The 15301-nt window shown below is 45.4% G+C and overlaps 4 protein-coding genes across 4 annotated transcripts; 3 read left to right on the top strand and 1 right to left on the bottom strand.

Annotated features, from left to right (window-relative positions):
• Positions 1-3095: 3095 nt before the first annotated feature.
• Positions 3096-3680, bottom strand: PtA15_3A263 (uncharacterized protein; the record flags this gene model as incomplete). Its single annotated transcript, XM_053167214.1, has 3 exons — positions 3096-3173; positions 3271-3371; positions 3482-3680. The coding sequence occupies 3 exons, from the start codon at positions 3678-3680 to the stop codon at positions 3096-3098; spliced, it is 378 nt and encodes a 125-aa protein (XP_053018453.1).
• A 1636-nt stretch (positions 3681-5316) lies between these two features.
• Positions 5317-5761, top strand: PtA15_3A262 (uncharacterized protein; the record flags this gene model as incomplete). Its single annotated transcript, XM_053167213.1, has 3 exons — positions 5317-5454; positions 5546-5668; positions 5732-5761. The coding sequence occupies 3 exons, from the start codon at positions 5317-5319 to the stop codon at positions 5759-5761; spliced, it is 291 nt and encodes a 96-aa protein (XP_053018452.1).
• Positions 5762-5955: 194 nt separating this feature from the next.
• On the top strand, positions 5956-8517 carry PtA15_3A261 (uncharacterized protein; the record flags this gene model as incomplete). Its single annotated transcript, XM_053167212.1, has 1 exon — positions 5956-8517. One exon carries the CDS (start codon positions 5956-5958, stop codon positions 8515-8517), a length of 2562 nt encoding a protein of 853 aa, XP_053018451.1.
• Positions 8518-10125: 1608 nt separating this feature from the next.
• PtA15_3A260 (uncharacterized protein) lies at positions 10126-12542 on the top strand (the record flags this gene model as incomplete). The annotated part of the gene is made up of 2 exons (XM_053167211.1): positions 10126-11626; positions 11725-12542. The coding sequence occupies 2 exons, from the start codon at positions 10126-10128 to the stop codon at positions 12540-12542; spliced, it is 2319 nt and encodes a 772-aa protein (XP_053018450.1).
• Between the last annotated feature and the right edge of the window lie 2759 nt (positions 12543-15301).

Below are 15301 nucleotides of genomic sequence, written 5' to 3'. Positions count from 1 at the left end.
TCAGCAGAACTGCGCCACCGCTACCGCCTCAGCCCCGCCGCAGAAGAACGGCTTTGAAGAGCTAGAGTCAGCATTTCCGCTTCTGCAGGAGGATTTACTCAAGCTCCCGGAGGAGGAGCCGCTCCCCCCAGATACAGGGATCCCTCTGGCGCTATACCATCCGAGGGAGACATCTATAGCCCTAGCGTCGAGCAGATCCACGCCAGTTCCACGGCCTATTGACAGGGAACAGATAGATTTAACGGTGAACCTTCCTCTGACGAGTCAACCGCCCTCCCAGCCTACCAACCCAAAGGGTATGAGACCCACGGCGGCGCCCAATCTAGCCCTCCTTCCGTACATTCAGAGCCCTCGACGAGAAGCGTCCTCCGGCCCAATGGACCTCATCCCAGAGGAGGAGGAATTAACCAGCCTCATCAACATGTTCAACAAACAATTCAACCTGTTTCTCCGCGCCCAGGAAGCGCAGAACACGAGATCCATGAGGCCCTACCTCTCTCTAGCGTCAATAACTCATGTGTCAGCCACAGAGTACATGTCACAGTACCTTACATGTACCAATTACCTGCAATTGTTCACATTAATTATAGTACATTCCTTTCACACCTTTATTACATATGTATATCATTAGATACAAGCTTAAGAATTTACTCTTGTTATACATCACATTACAGATAACCATAGTTAAATACAGGTACCATAATGTACTGTTGTTATAAGAGTTAAGTTATGTGCAAACAGTAAGATTACAATACATTGTAATATTACTGTACACGTGAAATACCCCAAGACAGGTATTACTCATTTACCCCCTGTTACGCCTCAGTCCCTATTTACATAACATATTGGTTATGATATAAATACATAAACAATACATGATTTAATCCAATTCAAAGAGCACTGAATGGACATTGGAATCAATGATTGGTTATGATCAGCTAGTGTGCACTGCTACTGATCTAAGATCAGTACTGATCATTACACTGCCTTGATCATTTCCAATTTTGATCCTCATGAGGATCTGCTTCCCTTGAGCGCTTCCAGTTCCCACCTGGTCCTGAAGCGCCTCCAAGCGCCTCATGTTCCCTCCTGCTCTTTCCCCTCTATATAAACACGCCCCCTTGGTCAAAAGCAATATAATGGTATTATGGTGCTGAAGATGGCTCAATCAGTTGCATGCGAGTTATCAGTTGGAGAGACCAGCACTGTGGGTTGCCTACAAAAAAAAAATTGGAGGCTTTATGTTGAATTTTGTATTTTTTATTGAATTAATCAGTGATTATATCACCTATATTTATATTGGTGCCAAACGGGGCCTTAATGTCAAGTGGAAGCAGTTTCTTGATTTTTATTTTCACAGGGGGAGGTCTTGGGAAACCTCAAGCCATGACTTGCAGATCTGCACTTCCTTGTTGTCAGTGTAGCTTTTTGCATGATGTTTTTTTGGTTCAGTTTCACCAGTGGCTGCCTTCTTTGATTTGTTTTCTTCAACAAGACCAGCGCAGTTTTTTTGGAAATTGCCATATTGGTTTTGGTTGGTTCATTTGCTTCTGAATTACTATCATCTGATAACATACTCTCCGCCGGAGTGTTTTCCAGGGTGGGTGGGTTTTTTACAGTTGGTACATCCCTCCGGGCTGCCAATGTCTTCTTCCTAGCGGGTACAGGTGCTTTCCTTGCTTGCCACCTGTTTTTCTATTTTGGATGCTTCCCCGCATCAGAATCAACTTCGATGGGATGGCTTGCTTTTGTAGTTGAAGTGTTGCTCGCTAATATGCTGGTAGCTAGAAAATGAAGCACATGCAGAAAGATGAGCTCAGCCAAAAGAAACCCAAGGAGAAGAATAAATATTGTTCATGGAGGCAAGACTTGGATCAATAGTTGGATTGATGTAGATGTCTTCAAAGCTGTTGGAAATGTTTGATTGGATTTTTTGGTAGGAATTCAAAGTCCTGGGTTGAAATTTTGCAATTAATGTTGAGCTTTTTCAGGATATACAGTGGAGGAATTGGGGGTAGGATTGGTGATCGGAAATTAATGGCAAGTGTAATGCACAACCAGAGGTGTCCTCAGATAGCTGCCTTTCTTGAGTGCTATTGAGTTGCTAGTGGGTTGCAACTTGCCAGATGTAGCAACCCAATGTCAATTTTTACCTCCCAATCCAAAATAGAAACTTATTTGGCACCCCGGGTGAGTGGTGTTTGTTGGGTTTGGGTTGGTAAATGTGGGATAGCAACCCGGTTTACCTCCCCCAGTGCTGATGCTCTGACCTGTCTACACAAGTTTGCCGGAGGCTTTGCTGGCTAGGAACGCGAAATTACCTGACATACCGGACCTTCTATATTTTCCTGCGGGAGACTCAACCCAGTCCTTACCTGCAAGTGGCTTAACAGATACCCCACCTGAAAGGAGCTTTGTGCAGGTAGAAACATTATCCATTATCTGTATTACTTAATTTGGCTTGATGAATTGCTTTTTAAAATTGAGAAATACATATCTTCTGTCTTTATTTTTGAGTCAAAGTGAGGACTAGAACATCAGAAGGTGCATTTTGATTTCACTCATTTATATTAGGGGGTATCAAATATGACAAAATCCACCATTTGGTAATTGACGGGTTTGAAAAAACCTGCCATTTTTAAAACATGCTGGTCCTTCTTCTACCCCATTTTGGGATCCACTGGTGACAAATTTCACTTTTGGCCAATTGACTGGTTTCTACTTGTGGATTTCTCATATTTGATACCCCCTATTATGATGTTTCTTGAATTTTTTTTTCCTTTCTTTGTTTTTCAGTTTTCTAATGGTAAAATACAAAACAGAAGTAAATATGTAGATTTCACTGCAGAGAAAAAGAAATATTTGCAAGAATTCACTAGACTTCACAAATCTAGAATAATCAGTGACTATGTACATGAAAATGGTCAATCATTTACCATCAATTCAAAAACTGGGGAAAAAATTGGAAAAGATAATAAAGGAATAGGAGAATAATAGATTCATATCTTCATATGTACTGAGAAACTTCTGATAAACCAGGAGAGAATTTCAATTCCAGCAAACTCAATTTCTAAAACCACAAACTTTCAAATTTTTCATGGTGTCTTTGGCACTCCTGCTTTTGTCTGGCAATCATCATCGCTGACTGCAGCGTACCCATTGTTTTCAAATTTCTTTGGGGGTAATTCCAAAAAGGAGAAGATTAGCATTCAACATATCACCTCAAATTTCAATGAATTTCTGTCTAATCTTATAGTCACAGCAACTCACTGGTATGAAACCTGATTTGCAGCACTTGTTACCATCCTGATTCAGGCCCTCACAATTGTAGTTCAAGTGATTTTTAGCCCCCACTTGGTTTGCCCCAACAACTGCAAATCAGATTATTTTCAACATTAATTTTCAATTCCATAAGACAAACAGAAAAATCAGTCAAATTACTGGGTCAATTCTGCTCTGGATGTGATAAATGAAAGCTCACTTGTATAAAAGTTTACTTTTTTATTAAATCCATTTGGGGTGCCTATTTTAGAGGCACACCACCCCGCTGGAAATCCAGGAAGGTCAAAACAAGTGAAGGCAGTTCCTTTGTCTATCACTGGTTGAGGCTTTGGTGCAGCAGCCAACACCCCAAAGGAAGTCACGGAAGATAGCATAAAAAGGGATTTGAAGAGTTGCATCGAGTGTTACTGAGCTGAATACGGGTATTCCCACCAATGTTGCAGTTGTGATAGTCTGAAGGTGGTGAAGTTATGAAACTGTTAGAGTTTATATGTTTATATGTACCTCTAGGCGGGGGAAAGAGAAAAAGTGTTTTGGGGAGTGTTTGGCAGCAAGACACTAGCTGACACTAGTGCATCGAAATGAGAAGGTCTTATAGTAGTCGATAAAGAACAAAAAGGCGCAGAGGGTCTTTTAAAAGACCAGCGAGTGAGTGAAGCACACGAGCAACCTGACGAGACACCAACGAGCAAACCTTTTAAAAGACCAGCGAGTGAGTGAAGCACACGAGCAACCTGACGAGACACCAACGAGCAAACCTGATTGTGCGGAGAGGAGTTGAGACAGAGTGAGAAACTGAATGGATTTCAAAAAGAAAGAAATGAAATACAAAGAAGTTTTGAGATGAACCTTTTAAAAGACCAGCGAGTGAGTGAAGCACACGAGCAACCTGACGAGACACCAACGAGCAAACCTTTTAAAAGACCAGCGAGTGAGTGAAGCACATGAGCAACCTGACGAGACACCAACGAGCAAACCTGATTGTGCGGAGAGGAGTTGAGACAGAGTGAGAAACTGAATGGATTTCAAAAAGAAAGAAATGCAATACAAAGAAGTTTTGAGATGAACCTTTTAAAAGACCAGCGAGTGAGTGAAGCACACGAGCAACCTGACGAGACACCAACGAGCAAACCTGATTGTGCGGAGAGGAGTTGAGACAGAGTGAGAAACTGAATGAAGAAAAAGAAAATAGGATCCGATACAAGGTGACTATTTAACTACTTCATTTAGGTTTCATAACTAGGTTTCAACTCTATTTATCACTACACAACCGGTTGAAGAGTATGCTACTAATGAGGTATTTCAATAGTCGAAGGTACCCTGAACGGCCAATCAATCGTGTGGGCTTGATAGCTCCAGAGTGATCACGTCGTGCCCCTAGCAATCAACTTGGCGACTGTTGTGTTGCCGCCGCCAGATTTGACAAAACAAGCCTCAGTACACGACGTGGGGACCGGTGCCGGTGAAGACGTTTACCAAGTCGAGACCCGGCCTCGATCTTGTCGAGGTGCGTTGCTAGTCTTGCATCCCGCATCACCTTGGGCATGCTTTGCTCAACGACCAGCAAGGGTTACCACTCGAGGTGACTGAGACAAGCAATATTAATCAGTTGTCTTTTTCTCCTTCGAATGTGTTGTCCTTGCACCAAACATTAAGCGTCGGTGAATGGGGAACACTTGATGTATGCGCACATGGGTCGTCCGTTGCCAGAACAGCCATGCTCAGGGAAGCCAGAGGGAGCAAGTGGGATCAAATTGATGGGACATCGAAGCTGTGAAGTGATCACTTGCTGAACACAGGAGATCTTGTTGGAGACTCGCGAGGGAAGGTCGCGAAGTGTTGCGGAGGATTGGCTTACAAAGTGCATCTCCTGGTTTGCTGTTCCTTTCTCGAGGTAGCTGAGTACTGAGGCGCTGATAGGCTCTAGTGGTTGCTCGACCAACCTAGTCATGCCCTGTTTTCAAGAGTGCCGTGATCACCAGCCCACAGTTTTTCTTCATTTCATACAACCAGCTGAGAAAAGATACATCCCAGATGGCTCTTCCGTGGGAGGGTCAACACGAGCTTGGCTCTTTGATTGGCCTCTGTGAGGTCTTCGGCACCACTCCGCGACAGGCTGCACACCGCGCCAAAGATTCCGACGTGGGCGAAGTTGGAGGTCAACAATCGACCGTGATCGATGACAAAGCCTTGGACCGTCCCAGCTATGCATGATGGACTCTATGATCTTTCTAGGACGGCTGGTCCTCCCTTTACTTCTAAGCCCTCCGCGGCCGGCCCGCCGCCCGAGACGTGTGCTCAGTTCGCCGCCGCGGCGTCACCAGACAGTTTTCCACCCATCGAAAGCTCAAACCTGCTCAATCCATTCGGGCCGAACATACGCTGGGTACGGATCAGTTATGCCTTTCTTGCACGAAGCATGTGTAACAGGAACTGCCACTCTCTGTAGTCCCCTCGGCCTGAAACACGCACCCACTAGGAGCTCTTGCAAGGGTATTCTCCATGTTCCAGCCGAAGTACGATATTTTCTTATGTATGTAGCTGAGAACCTGGCAATGGTTGTGTCCATGTCATTTCTTTGTTTGCAGGGCGTCCGATGTGTCTCGTCATCAAGCCTCAAGGATAACTACCCAGAAGCAGATGAAAACCCAGCTCGTGACCTAAAATCCCATCATGAGAATCGCTCCCCGCGTGTGGGTCATCATGACAACCTTAGTGACCGGCTCCAAATCACTTTTCACACCTGACTCCCCGATTGATTTATCCGGCGCACTTTTCGATGGCTGGGACCCGAAGTACTTCGCGGACGTGCTCGCTGATGATAGTGATCGACCAATGCATGCGATGTCTCCCTCCCCTCCGCCGTCCACCAGCGATCTTCCTCCCTACCACTACCAGCACTCAGAGCCAGCGGGATATTCTGCGAGCTATGGGACCGCAAATTACATGGGGGGACATGCAAACGATCATCTTTTACACAGCCGCGAAAGCCAAGGACTTCTGATTCCTTTTTCTTCTCATTTCAACAACGAGGGAGCTACTGCTGTCCCCTGGAGCCCCCACATCGAGCTACCCGGCGCAATGGCTGAAGAACTACTGCAGCCCTTGCGTGCGGACCACCACGATGTACCCGCATCAAGTCGAGCAGAGAGGGCAAGGAGCTGTACACTATCCACTATAGCTACAAAATTCAAATGCCTCAACCCAAATGATCTGGCATACATTCATTCCCTGCTGCGAGAGTCACCAGACAGCCGAGGAGGTCTGACTCCGGATTCTCTCCATTCCAACACCAATACAGCCACTGGTGCCCTCTCAAGCTTACACAATGGGCCTCCTTTCACACCTGATCCCTCGATTGATATCTCCGTTGGAAGTTTAGATGGTTTAGATGGCTGGGACCTGGAAGACTTCAGAGACGTGCTCGCTGATAATGGTAGTCCACCAATGCGTGCCGTGTCTCCCTCCCCTCCGCCGCCCATGCATGCAATTTCTGCCTCCTCTACGCCGCCCATCAGTGCCTCTCACCATCTTTCCGACCAAGACCAGCACTCACTAGGGCAAGATGAGCACTCTCAAAGTATTGCCGCCCCTCGTTACTTCGCGGAACATGCAGTCGATCATCTTTCAAACAGCCTAGAAAGCCCAGGATATTGGATTCCTTTTTCTTCTCGTTTCAAAAAAAAGGCAGTCACTGGTGCCCTCTCGAGTTCTCACATTGAGCAACCCGGCGCAACGGCTGGAAATCCACTGGACCTCTCCGGTGCGGACAACCTCAATTCAGACGTATTATCAGTCCTATCAACTGGAGGAAAGAGGAAGAGGAGAAACTATGGATTATCACGGGAAGCTAAAAAATCGAAAGGACTTCGACCAAATCAAGCTCTGAAAGACTTGCATTCCTTCCGGGCTACAATTCTAGAGTCATCGGCGACCAATAGTTACATCCTTGACGACGGGCAGGAGACGCCGAGAGTCTCGAGGGATGCGTATTCGGATCTAAATCCACATCTGCAAAGGTTTGATATTGAAACTCCTCCCAGCGACGCCTACGACCACTTCAGTCAACCCATCGAAGGCCCGACAAAGGAGCAAAATGAGTATGCAAATAATCTTCAATCGACCAACTCCGAGTCTCCAGCGCAACAATATTCAAGAACCGGCAGTGCATCTCCTCGCAACTCAATCGCATTAATCGCAAAACAAACAGGGCCTCCGACCAACACTGATGCACCTATCTACCCAACACCGCCGGCCGCTTTACGCGCTGGACCTACGAAAATATATGACATAACAGAGCTCCTACGACCCTCAACACATTCCCTACCCGCGAATGGCTTAACGCAGGCCCCACACGGCAGAGAGTCCTTTGAGTCGGAAAAACCCCGCCACGGACTTCGCCATGATGAAGTGACTAGAGAATCGAGAATCCATTCCAATTTGTTAACCCAAGTCGTACGCGACGCCCACCGTCCACGCCACTCAATCTCGTCGCTCGGCCTCCATACTGAAGCTCAACCCTACCCATTAGTGTTTCGTTGGAGAAGCTTCGGGCCCGTGCAGGAAGGAGACTCCAATTTTGCGATCTTCCAACATCTACTAACAAAATTACTCGGTTTTGGAAAAGTGGATCCACATGTGATACTATATCTACCTCAGGAGAATACTAGTGAGGTTTTTGAACAATTTGAATATGGATTAGCTCTGTTTGAAAAAACGATAACTTGGACGTCGCACGTGAAACTGCAAGATACATTTTATGAGAATCTCGACCTTTGGAAGTCGTTTTACAATAAAAAATTAGGCGATGATTACAAACTTGAAACAAGAATTAAAAATAACTTGAACAAACCCACACTATCCACTGAAGAGCGCGACTTGGAAGAAAAAATCGAGAAATTAAAATACATTTTCTTATTTTTCGTCGACATGATTACAACTATCGCACCCCAAAAGTCTCAAAAGGGCCGCTCATTATCTAACCGAGAATTTTTAGTCCAGGCTGCTGATCAGTTCGAACATCTTGCCGATACCCGTGTGTTCCCGAAATCAGGTGCATCTGTCAAACCCAACTTGAAAATCATTTGGGAATTGGTTTCGGACTGGATGAAACTCAATCAAGATTATAAATCTTCCAAATTACTTGAGAATCAGAAGCTCAGCAAGGGGGCCAAACTGTTCTTTAATTGTTGTTTTTGCTATTCCATTCAAACCTTAACCAATAAAATGCGATGATCACAGGGTGGAGTTCTATCAGGTTTCTCAGCAAAGCTCCATTTGGAGGCTGGGAGTCAGAGCTTTCCAAATCAACTTAATCAAAAGCCCACATGTGCAGTGGCAGCGCAGGGGGGGGAGTGAGTCTGGGTCACGAACATACGGGGTGTTGGGGCTACTTGCCACGCTGTAATCGCTGCGCTACGCTGCAAAAAGCGGCGCAGCGCGGCGGTTACACCGCTACCTCCACGCTCCAGTCATAGCGCTAGCTGCCACACAGCCCGCTGCATTAGCTACCGCTAAATTTAGCTGAGATGTTTCCTCCGCACAGTTTATATCCGCGCAGAGCCGCTGAAAGGCGCTAAAAGCGCCAGAAATCGCAAGAGGCGCACATCGCGCTGTGCCGCTACACGGCCGCTGATTTCAGCGCGCTGGAATACCACTTTGCTCGCAGATTTCAATTGGCGTATACTGATTACTGACTGCTACTCTGCAGCGCCGCGCAGCGGTTCAAAAAAAAGCAGCGCTAGCCACTACTAAAGCCAGTTTCCATGGCGGAAACCGTTGAGAATGAGGTAATGTTCATGTTTTGCTGGTTGATAATAGTGAAATTGGATTTTCGTCTTTCCCAACATGAGGTGAATTAGCGAAACCTATATTCTTCGTAGTATCATCCGTTTCTAACGCCCGATCAGCTAACATCATGTTCTTAGCGAGCTCGTACTCGATAATGTGCTTCCAGATTTCTGATGGCCTGAGTGTTGCGCGATAACGGGGTGGATACACCATGCACCTAACAACCGGTGCAGGATTTGTCAAACTTTTCCCGATAATATAACAGCTTTACTGCCCAAAGGATGTTCATTGCCTGTGACTTTGAGGCTCCGCAAGATTCCACTGACAGAAGCAATTTTGTTTTGTGGATAGTAACAATTTCATCCCAAACAATAAGCCAAACGGGGTGGAGTCTATCCTGATTGAGTGTTGTGGAATTTTGTGCGGAGTGAGCAGTTTGGCCACCCTTCAACAGCAGTATGTAAGCGGAAGAGCCGAGGACAACCGAAGCCCGTATTTATTCCATTTGATTGGAAGTCATCTGGCATGGCAAGCTTCTGGATAGGATGACTCCTGGTCTGCCTTTGCGACCCCACTTATAAGCGCTCCCTCGGAACGTCGCCCATGGCGTGTGCTGGGTTCTTGTCCCAGGTTTTGGCATGGCATCTGTTTTACGCGGCGTTACCAGGCAGTTTTCCACGTATCGAAAGCTCAAACCTGCTCAACCCATTGGCATTAGGGGCTATGTACTGGGCCCGGCCATCCGCTGCGTACAGATCAGTTATGCCTTTCTTGCACACGGAGCTGACCAGGAGCTACCACCATCTGTAGTCACCTGTGGTCACCTCGGCCTGAAACACGCACCCCACCCGCTAGGAGCTCTTGCAAGGGTATTCTCGACGTTCCAGCCGAAGTACGATATTTAAGTGGGTTGAAGACCTGGCAACTCTTGTGTCCATATCGTTCCTTTGTTCGTAAAGCGTCCAATGAGCCTCACAATATCATCAAGACTCAAGGATAACAACAAGTTCGAAACCAGAAGCTGCTGAAAGCCGAGCTGTATTATACCCCATCATGCGATTTGGTTCCCGCTTGTGGGTCATTGCAGCGAACTGGGCAGCCAGCTACAAATCATGCATCTCAACTGACCCCTTGGATGTCTCCGTTGGACTTTTCGATGAGCGGAACCCGACTTCTTTCCGCGATCTGCTTGCTGGTGGGGGCAGTCGCGCGATTTCTCCCTCCCCTCCGCCGTCCTCCAGTGCCTCTCACCACCCTCCCTCCTGCCAAAACCAGCACTCACCAGAGCCAGAAGAAAATTTTGAAAGCTCTGCGGCATCGAATCACCCGGGGGGACATCAAAACAATCATCTGAATGATCATTTACACAGCCAAGAAAGCCAAGGACTTCTGATCCCTTTCCATTTGGACAACGATGCACCCGCTGCTGCCAGCTCGAACTTTCACCTACCCGGCGCAACGGCCGAAGGTCGACCGGAACTCTGTGTTTCAGACAACCACGAATCAAACGATTTCTCAGGCCTGTCAGTTGAAGGGAAGAGGAAGAGAAAGAGCGATCAATTATCCGCTGTTGTAGCTGAAGAATTCAAAGACTTCGACGTAAATGATCTGTCATTCTTACTTTCCCTGTTCCAAGACAGCCAAGAAAGCCAAAAACGTCGGAATCCTTTTTCTCTCGATGCCAACGTCGACGATGCAGCCGCCGGTGCTCTCTCGAGTTCTCACATTGAGCAACCCGGCGCAACAGCTGAAAATCCACTGGACCTCTCCGGTGCGGACAACCTCGATTCACGCGTATTATCAGTCCTATCAACTCGGGGAAAGAGGAAGAGAAAAATAAATAGATCATCACGGGAAGCTGAAAAATCCAAAGAACTTCGACCAAATCAAGCTCTGAAAGACTTACATTCCTTCGGGGGTACAATTCTAGAGCCATCGGCGACCAATAGTTACATCCATGACGACGTGCAGGAGACGCCGAGAGTCTCGAGGGATGCGCATTCGGATCTAGATCCACATCTGCAAAGGTTGGATAATGAAACTCCTCCCAGCGACGCCTACGACCACTCAAGTCAACCAATCGAGGGCCCGACAAAGGAGCAAAATGAGCATGCCGATGAATCCCAAATGCATCCAGAAGATCATAATTCCTTCGACTCCGAGATTCGAGTGCACAAGTCTTTGAGAACCGACAGAGAATCTCCCGGCAAGCCGATTACATTGATCCGAGCAAGACCAGCTCCTCCGACCGAACCTGATCTACCCCTCTATCCAACTTCGCAAATGGATCTACTGAGCAGAACTGCAGAGACAAGAAGGTTCTACTATGCGAGTGGCTCAGCAGCGGTCCGACCCGACTTGCAGTCTGCAAAGTCAGAAAGATTACGCCAGCATCCGTCATTCGGACTTTGTCATGATGAATTAATTAAACAATCGTACAAGCATTTTGATTTGTTAACCCAAGTCGTGACCTACACAAATAATCCCAACGTTCCACGTCACCCAATCTCGTTGCCAGCCCGACGTGGTAGAGGTCCCAACATACCAAAACCACGTAAGCATCCTGTCTCTTGAAAACCTCTCCAAAATTTGATAAAGAGTCTCCTATTCCTAAAAATTACAATGTATTAACACAAGTCGTATCTTTCCCAGGAAAAGCAGCGTTCAAACTTTCAATCAAACCTTTGCGCTCTCAGGTTTATAAACCCAAGGGATTGGTTTTTCAGTTTAGCACCTTCACAAGCAGGCAACAAACAGCCGGCCAACTTGAACGATTCCAAGATACGTTGCGAGACGTATTTGGTCTTGGGAATGATCATCCAAACAAGGTACTCTATCTACCTCAGGAACAAACTAGTGTGATCCTTGAAAAATTTGCATCTCAAATGATGAGGTTTGAAGGGAAAGCTGATCGGAGGGCGGAGGATCAAGCAAGAAGAACGTTTCATGTGAATTTCGACGTTTGGAAGTCGGTATACGATCAAAAATTAGGTCATGGTTACGATTTTGACACAAAAATCGAGGATATCTTCTTGAAAAACAGTCCCATACCATCTACCACGGGGCACAAAAAAGGAGAAGGAAGCAAGGACCTAGAATTCATAAAAGAAGAAATCAAGGAACTAGGATATGTTTACTTATTATTTGTCGACATGATTACAACTATTGCCCCCCCACTTTCTCACGAGCTCCCCACATTATCCAAACAAGAATTTTTGACCAAAGCTGCTACTCAATTTGAAATTCGTACTGATTCCTGTCTGAGGGACAAGCCAAGTGAACCCCCCTTGGTCACCATGCGGACCATTTGGCAATTTATTTCGTCCTGGATGGCACTCGATGATCATTATGCATCTTCTCCATTGCTTCGAGATGGCCGTATCACTAGGGATGCTAAACTCTTCTTTAACTTTTGTTTTGGCTATTCCATTCAGACATTAACCAGTAGAATACAATGGTCATTTTTATGATTTTCTTTCATACATAAATGGTGCAACCAATATAATGCAATGCAATAAAACGCAATGCAATTATGGTTGTTGACGCCAAGGGTAGGTGCATGCCAAAGTGCATCGGGCGCGCACCCTTGCACCGGGCGCGCTTTTTTTCCCCAAAAGGGGCGCGCACCTTGCAGTTCCAAATTTTGCACAGAGACCCGGTGCAGAGCTTAGAGACTTGAACTTGAGAATTTATGTTCAGATGCCCCTGGGATGGATGATATTCATTCAACCAAGTACTACTGACGGGGGGGGGGAATGCAAGAATCAATGAGATTATCAAAAAATTCTTGTGCAGTTTGCTGTTCACATCAAGACTCAGCCTACTCACAGCCGTTCCACTGTGATTGGAGTCAAGAGATCTTGAGCACCTGATCTGGATTCCAGTTCTCCTTCCCTCAATTTTGTTCTTCTTAGCTATCATTATGCCACCAACTAGCACCTAGAGTCAAGCAACTGTTTTTGATTATGACGGCAATGAAAAACACAACACACAATATAATTTTGCCAAAAACTTTGAATATGATGGCTCAAATAAAATTACATGTATGAAACACCAGTGACAGCTGTGAGCAGAGCAAGGAGAGAGAAGACTCTGGGGGAAGCAAGCAAGGGCAAAGAAAAGACTAATACCTAAACAAGGTATTAGGGTGACACAATGAGATGAACATGTGGAGAAGAAAGGAGAGAAGAGCAAGAGCGGAGTTACAAGGTTGAGTACTGATACATGATAAGGGCAAAACCTAATGCATGATAAAAGAATATAGAAAGTCGCCTCCAATAACCTCTGAAACCTAATCAGTCACATACATCATCATGTGACATTCTGTCTTTATTGTCACAACATGTTCTTCAAAGTGACCCCTTATTAGCCGCTAAAAGAAAGAAAAGCACACCTGCCTCAAGAGTCAAATTCAACCAAAACTAGCTTAGAATATGAAAACATGAAGGCTTATGACTTGTTTTTAAAGCCAGCCGAACTTGAACTCTGCAATGAAGGAAGATTTACAGAAAGCCAGAACCCAATACTTACTTCAAGATAAGATGCCTCCATTGACACAATCTTTGACTTCAATTTGATGGAAACTCCCCCTGAGCAGCCCAGCAACATGATTGACATTGATTCAATTGAAGAAAATAAAGCTGATGAATCTAACTGGGATCCAAAAGATCTCTGGGTCTCTTAATCTCATTCACTATTATTTTTTCTCCCTTTTGTTGCATGGACCTACTTATAATAGTGTTATGAAAACAAAAATATCATATCTTCTCTCTGAAAAAACACACCGGAACTGGCGCCCTGGCGCGCCCGGGGCGCCCCCCGCCAAAGGCGGCATGTTTTGGAGCCAAAAAAGTTGCGTGCCCATGCAAATTTGGCGTGGACAACCATAAATGCAATGCAATACTGGCTTATGTATCTGTATTGTATTATTCACCCAATACATACATTGGTCATGTACTGGTTTGGAAATACAATACATGTGTATTGTTAAACCAATGAATGACAAATGCAAAACTATTTAATGTACATTGTATGACTTAAAAAATACAATACCACTTGCAGAAAACAGATAAAAAATCAAAAGAAAATAATTATGCCATGTGTGTGTATTTTTTGGCACATATTTTTGTGAGCATAGAAGAAAATGGATAAATGAAAATAAAAATAAAAATTGTAGAAAATCTAGGCCCTGTTTGGATGCCGTGTTATACGTGATAAATTTGAATATTTATTGTGCGCAACCCCTGGGGGTTCCAAAATTTTGGTGGAGACAGGGGAAAAATTTGGGTTGCGCATGATAAATTTGACCCTTTATCACACATCACAGGTGCATTTAAACAGGGCCCTGGGGATTTGCTTTGTGCATGGAGGAAAACTGTTGCAAATGGGAATTTCTGTGGAATTGACATCTCTGGATGTCAAGCCCCTCTTTGTGCATGCCACCAGCTGCCCCATAGCAATATTCACTTGGAATGAGGCCAGTGACCGGTAGATGGGCCATTGAGGGGACAAAACCCTCTTGATAAAAAATCTGTATGGGTCATCAACAGTTTTCGGTCCTCTCAAAAACCTGTATAGTCATTGGGAAGGGTCTATTCCAGTCATTGGGGGGATTCAACCCTCCCAATGACTGGCACAGACCAGTTGTTTGTTGGGAGGGTTGATTCCTCTTGATTACTGGTACAGATGGACCAGCCATCAAGGGGACACAGCTTTCTTCATGAAAAGTGTGGTAACCCTGTTCCTGTTCACATCACCACTTTCATATCACATAAAACCTTCCAAAATCCCCCATTATTATCTCATATTCAGATTCTACACCCCATTTTACCAAGGGTGAAAGTGCTTTGCTTCAAAAAGCGCAGCACAGCGGAAATGGGGTTGCTGCGCTGTGCTTTTTCACAGCTCCTATGCGCTGCGGCTTTTGCTTTTTGGCAAGTAAGATTTTCTTTCTGTTTTGCAGCGCACTTTTACAGCGCAGCTACAGAGAAAGCGCGCTGTAATTCTGTTTAAAACAGCGCGCTTCTGCATTTACAGCGCCATCAAAGTGCTTGTTTCTTAGATGAGGGGCATAATTTTTTTCACTGGGCAGTTGGGTATGTCTACTGGCTGTGGTAACTCTTAATAGTTGTAGACAAGATTAATATGAAATAAATTTTATGAGACTAAACAAGAGTACCTAATGGCTGGTCAACTGTTCACTTATAACCTTATTCCAGGGGAACACATC

The sequence above is a fragment of the Puccinia triticina genome, chromosome 3A (genome assembly GCF_026914185.1).
Source record: "Puccinia triticina chromosome 3A, complete sequence".
NCBI lineage: Eukaryota > Fungi > Basidiomycota > Pucciniomycetes > Pucciniales > Pucciniaceae > Puccinia > Puccinia triticina.
The sequence above is the reverse complement of the archived record's forward strand: the minus strand, read 5'-3'. Positions and strand labels throughout refer to the sequence as shown.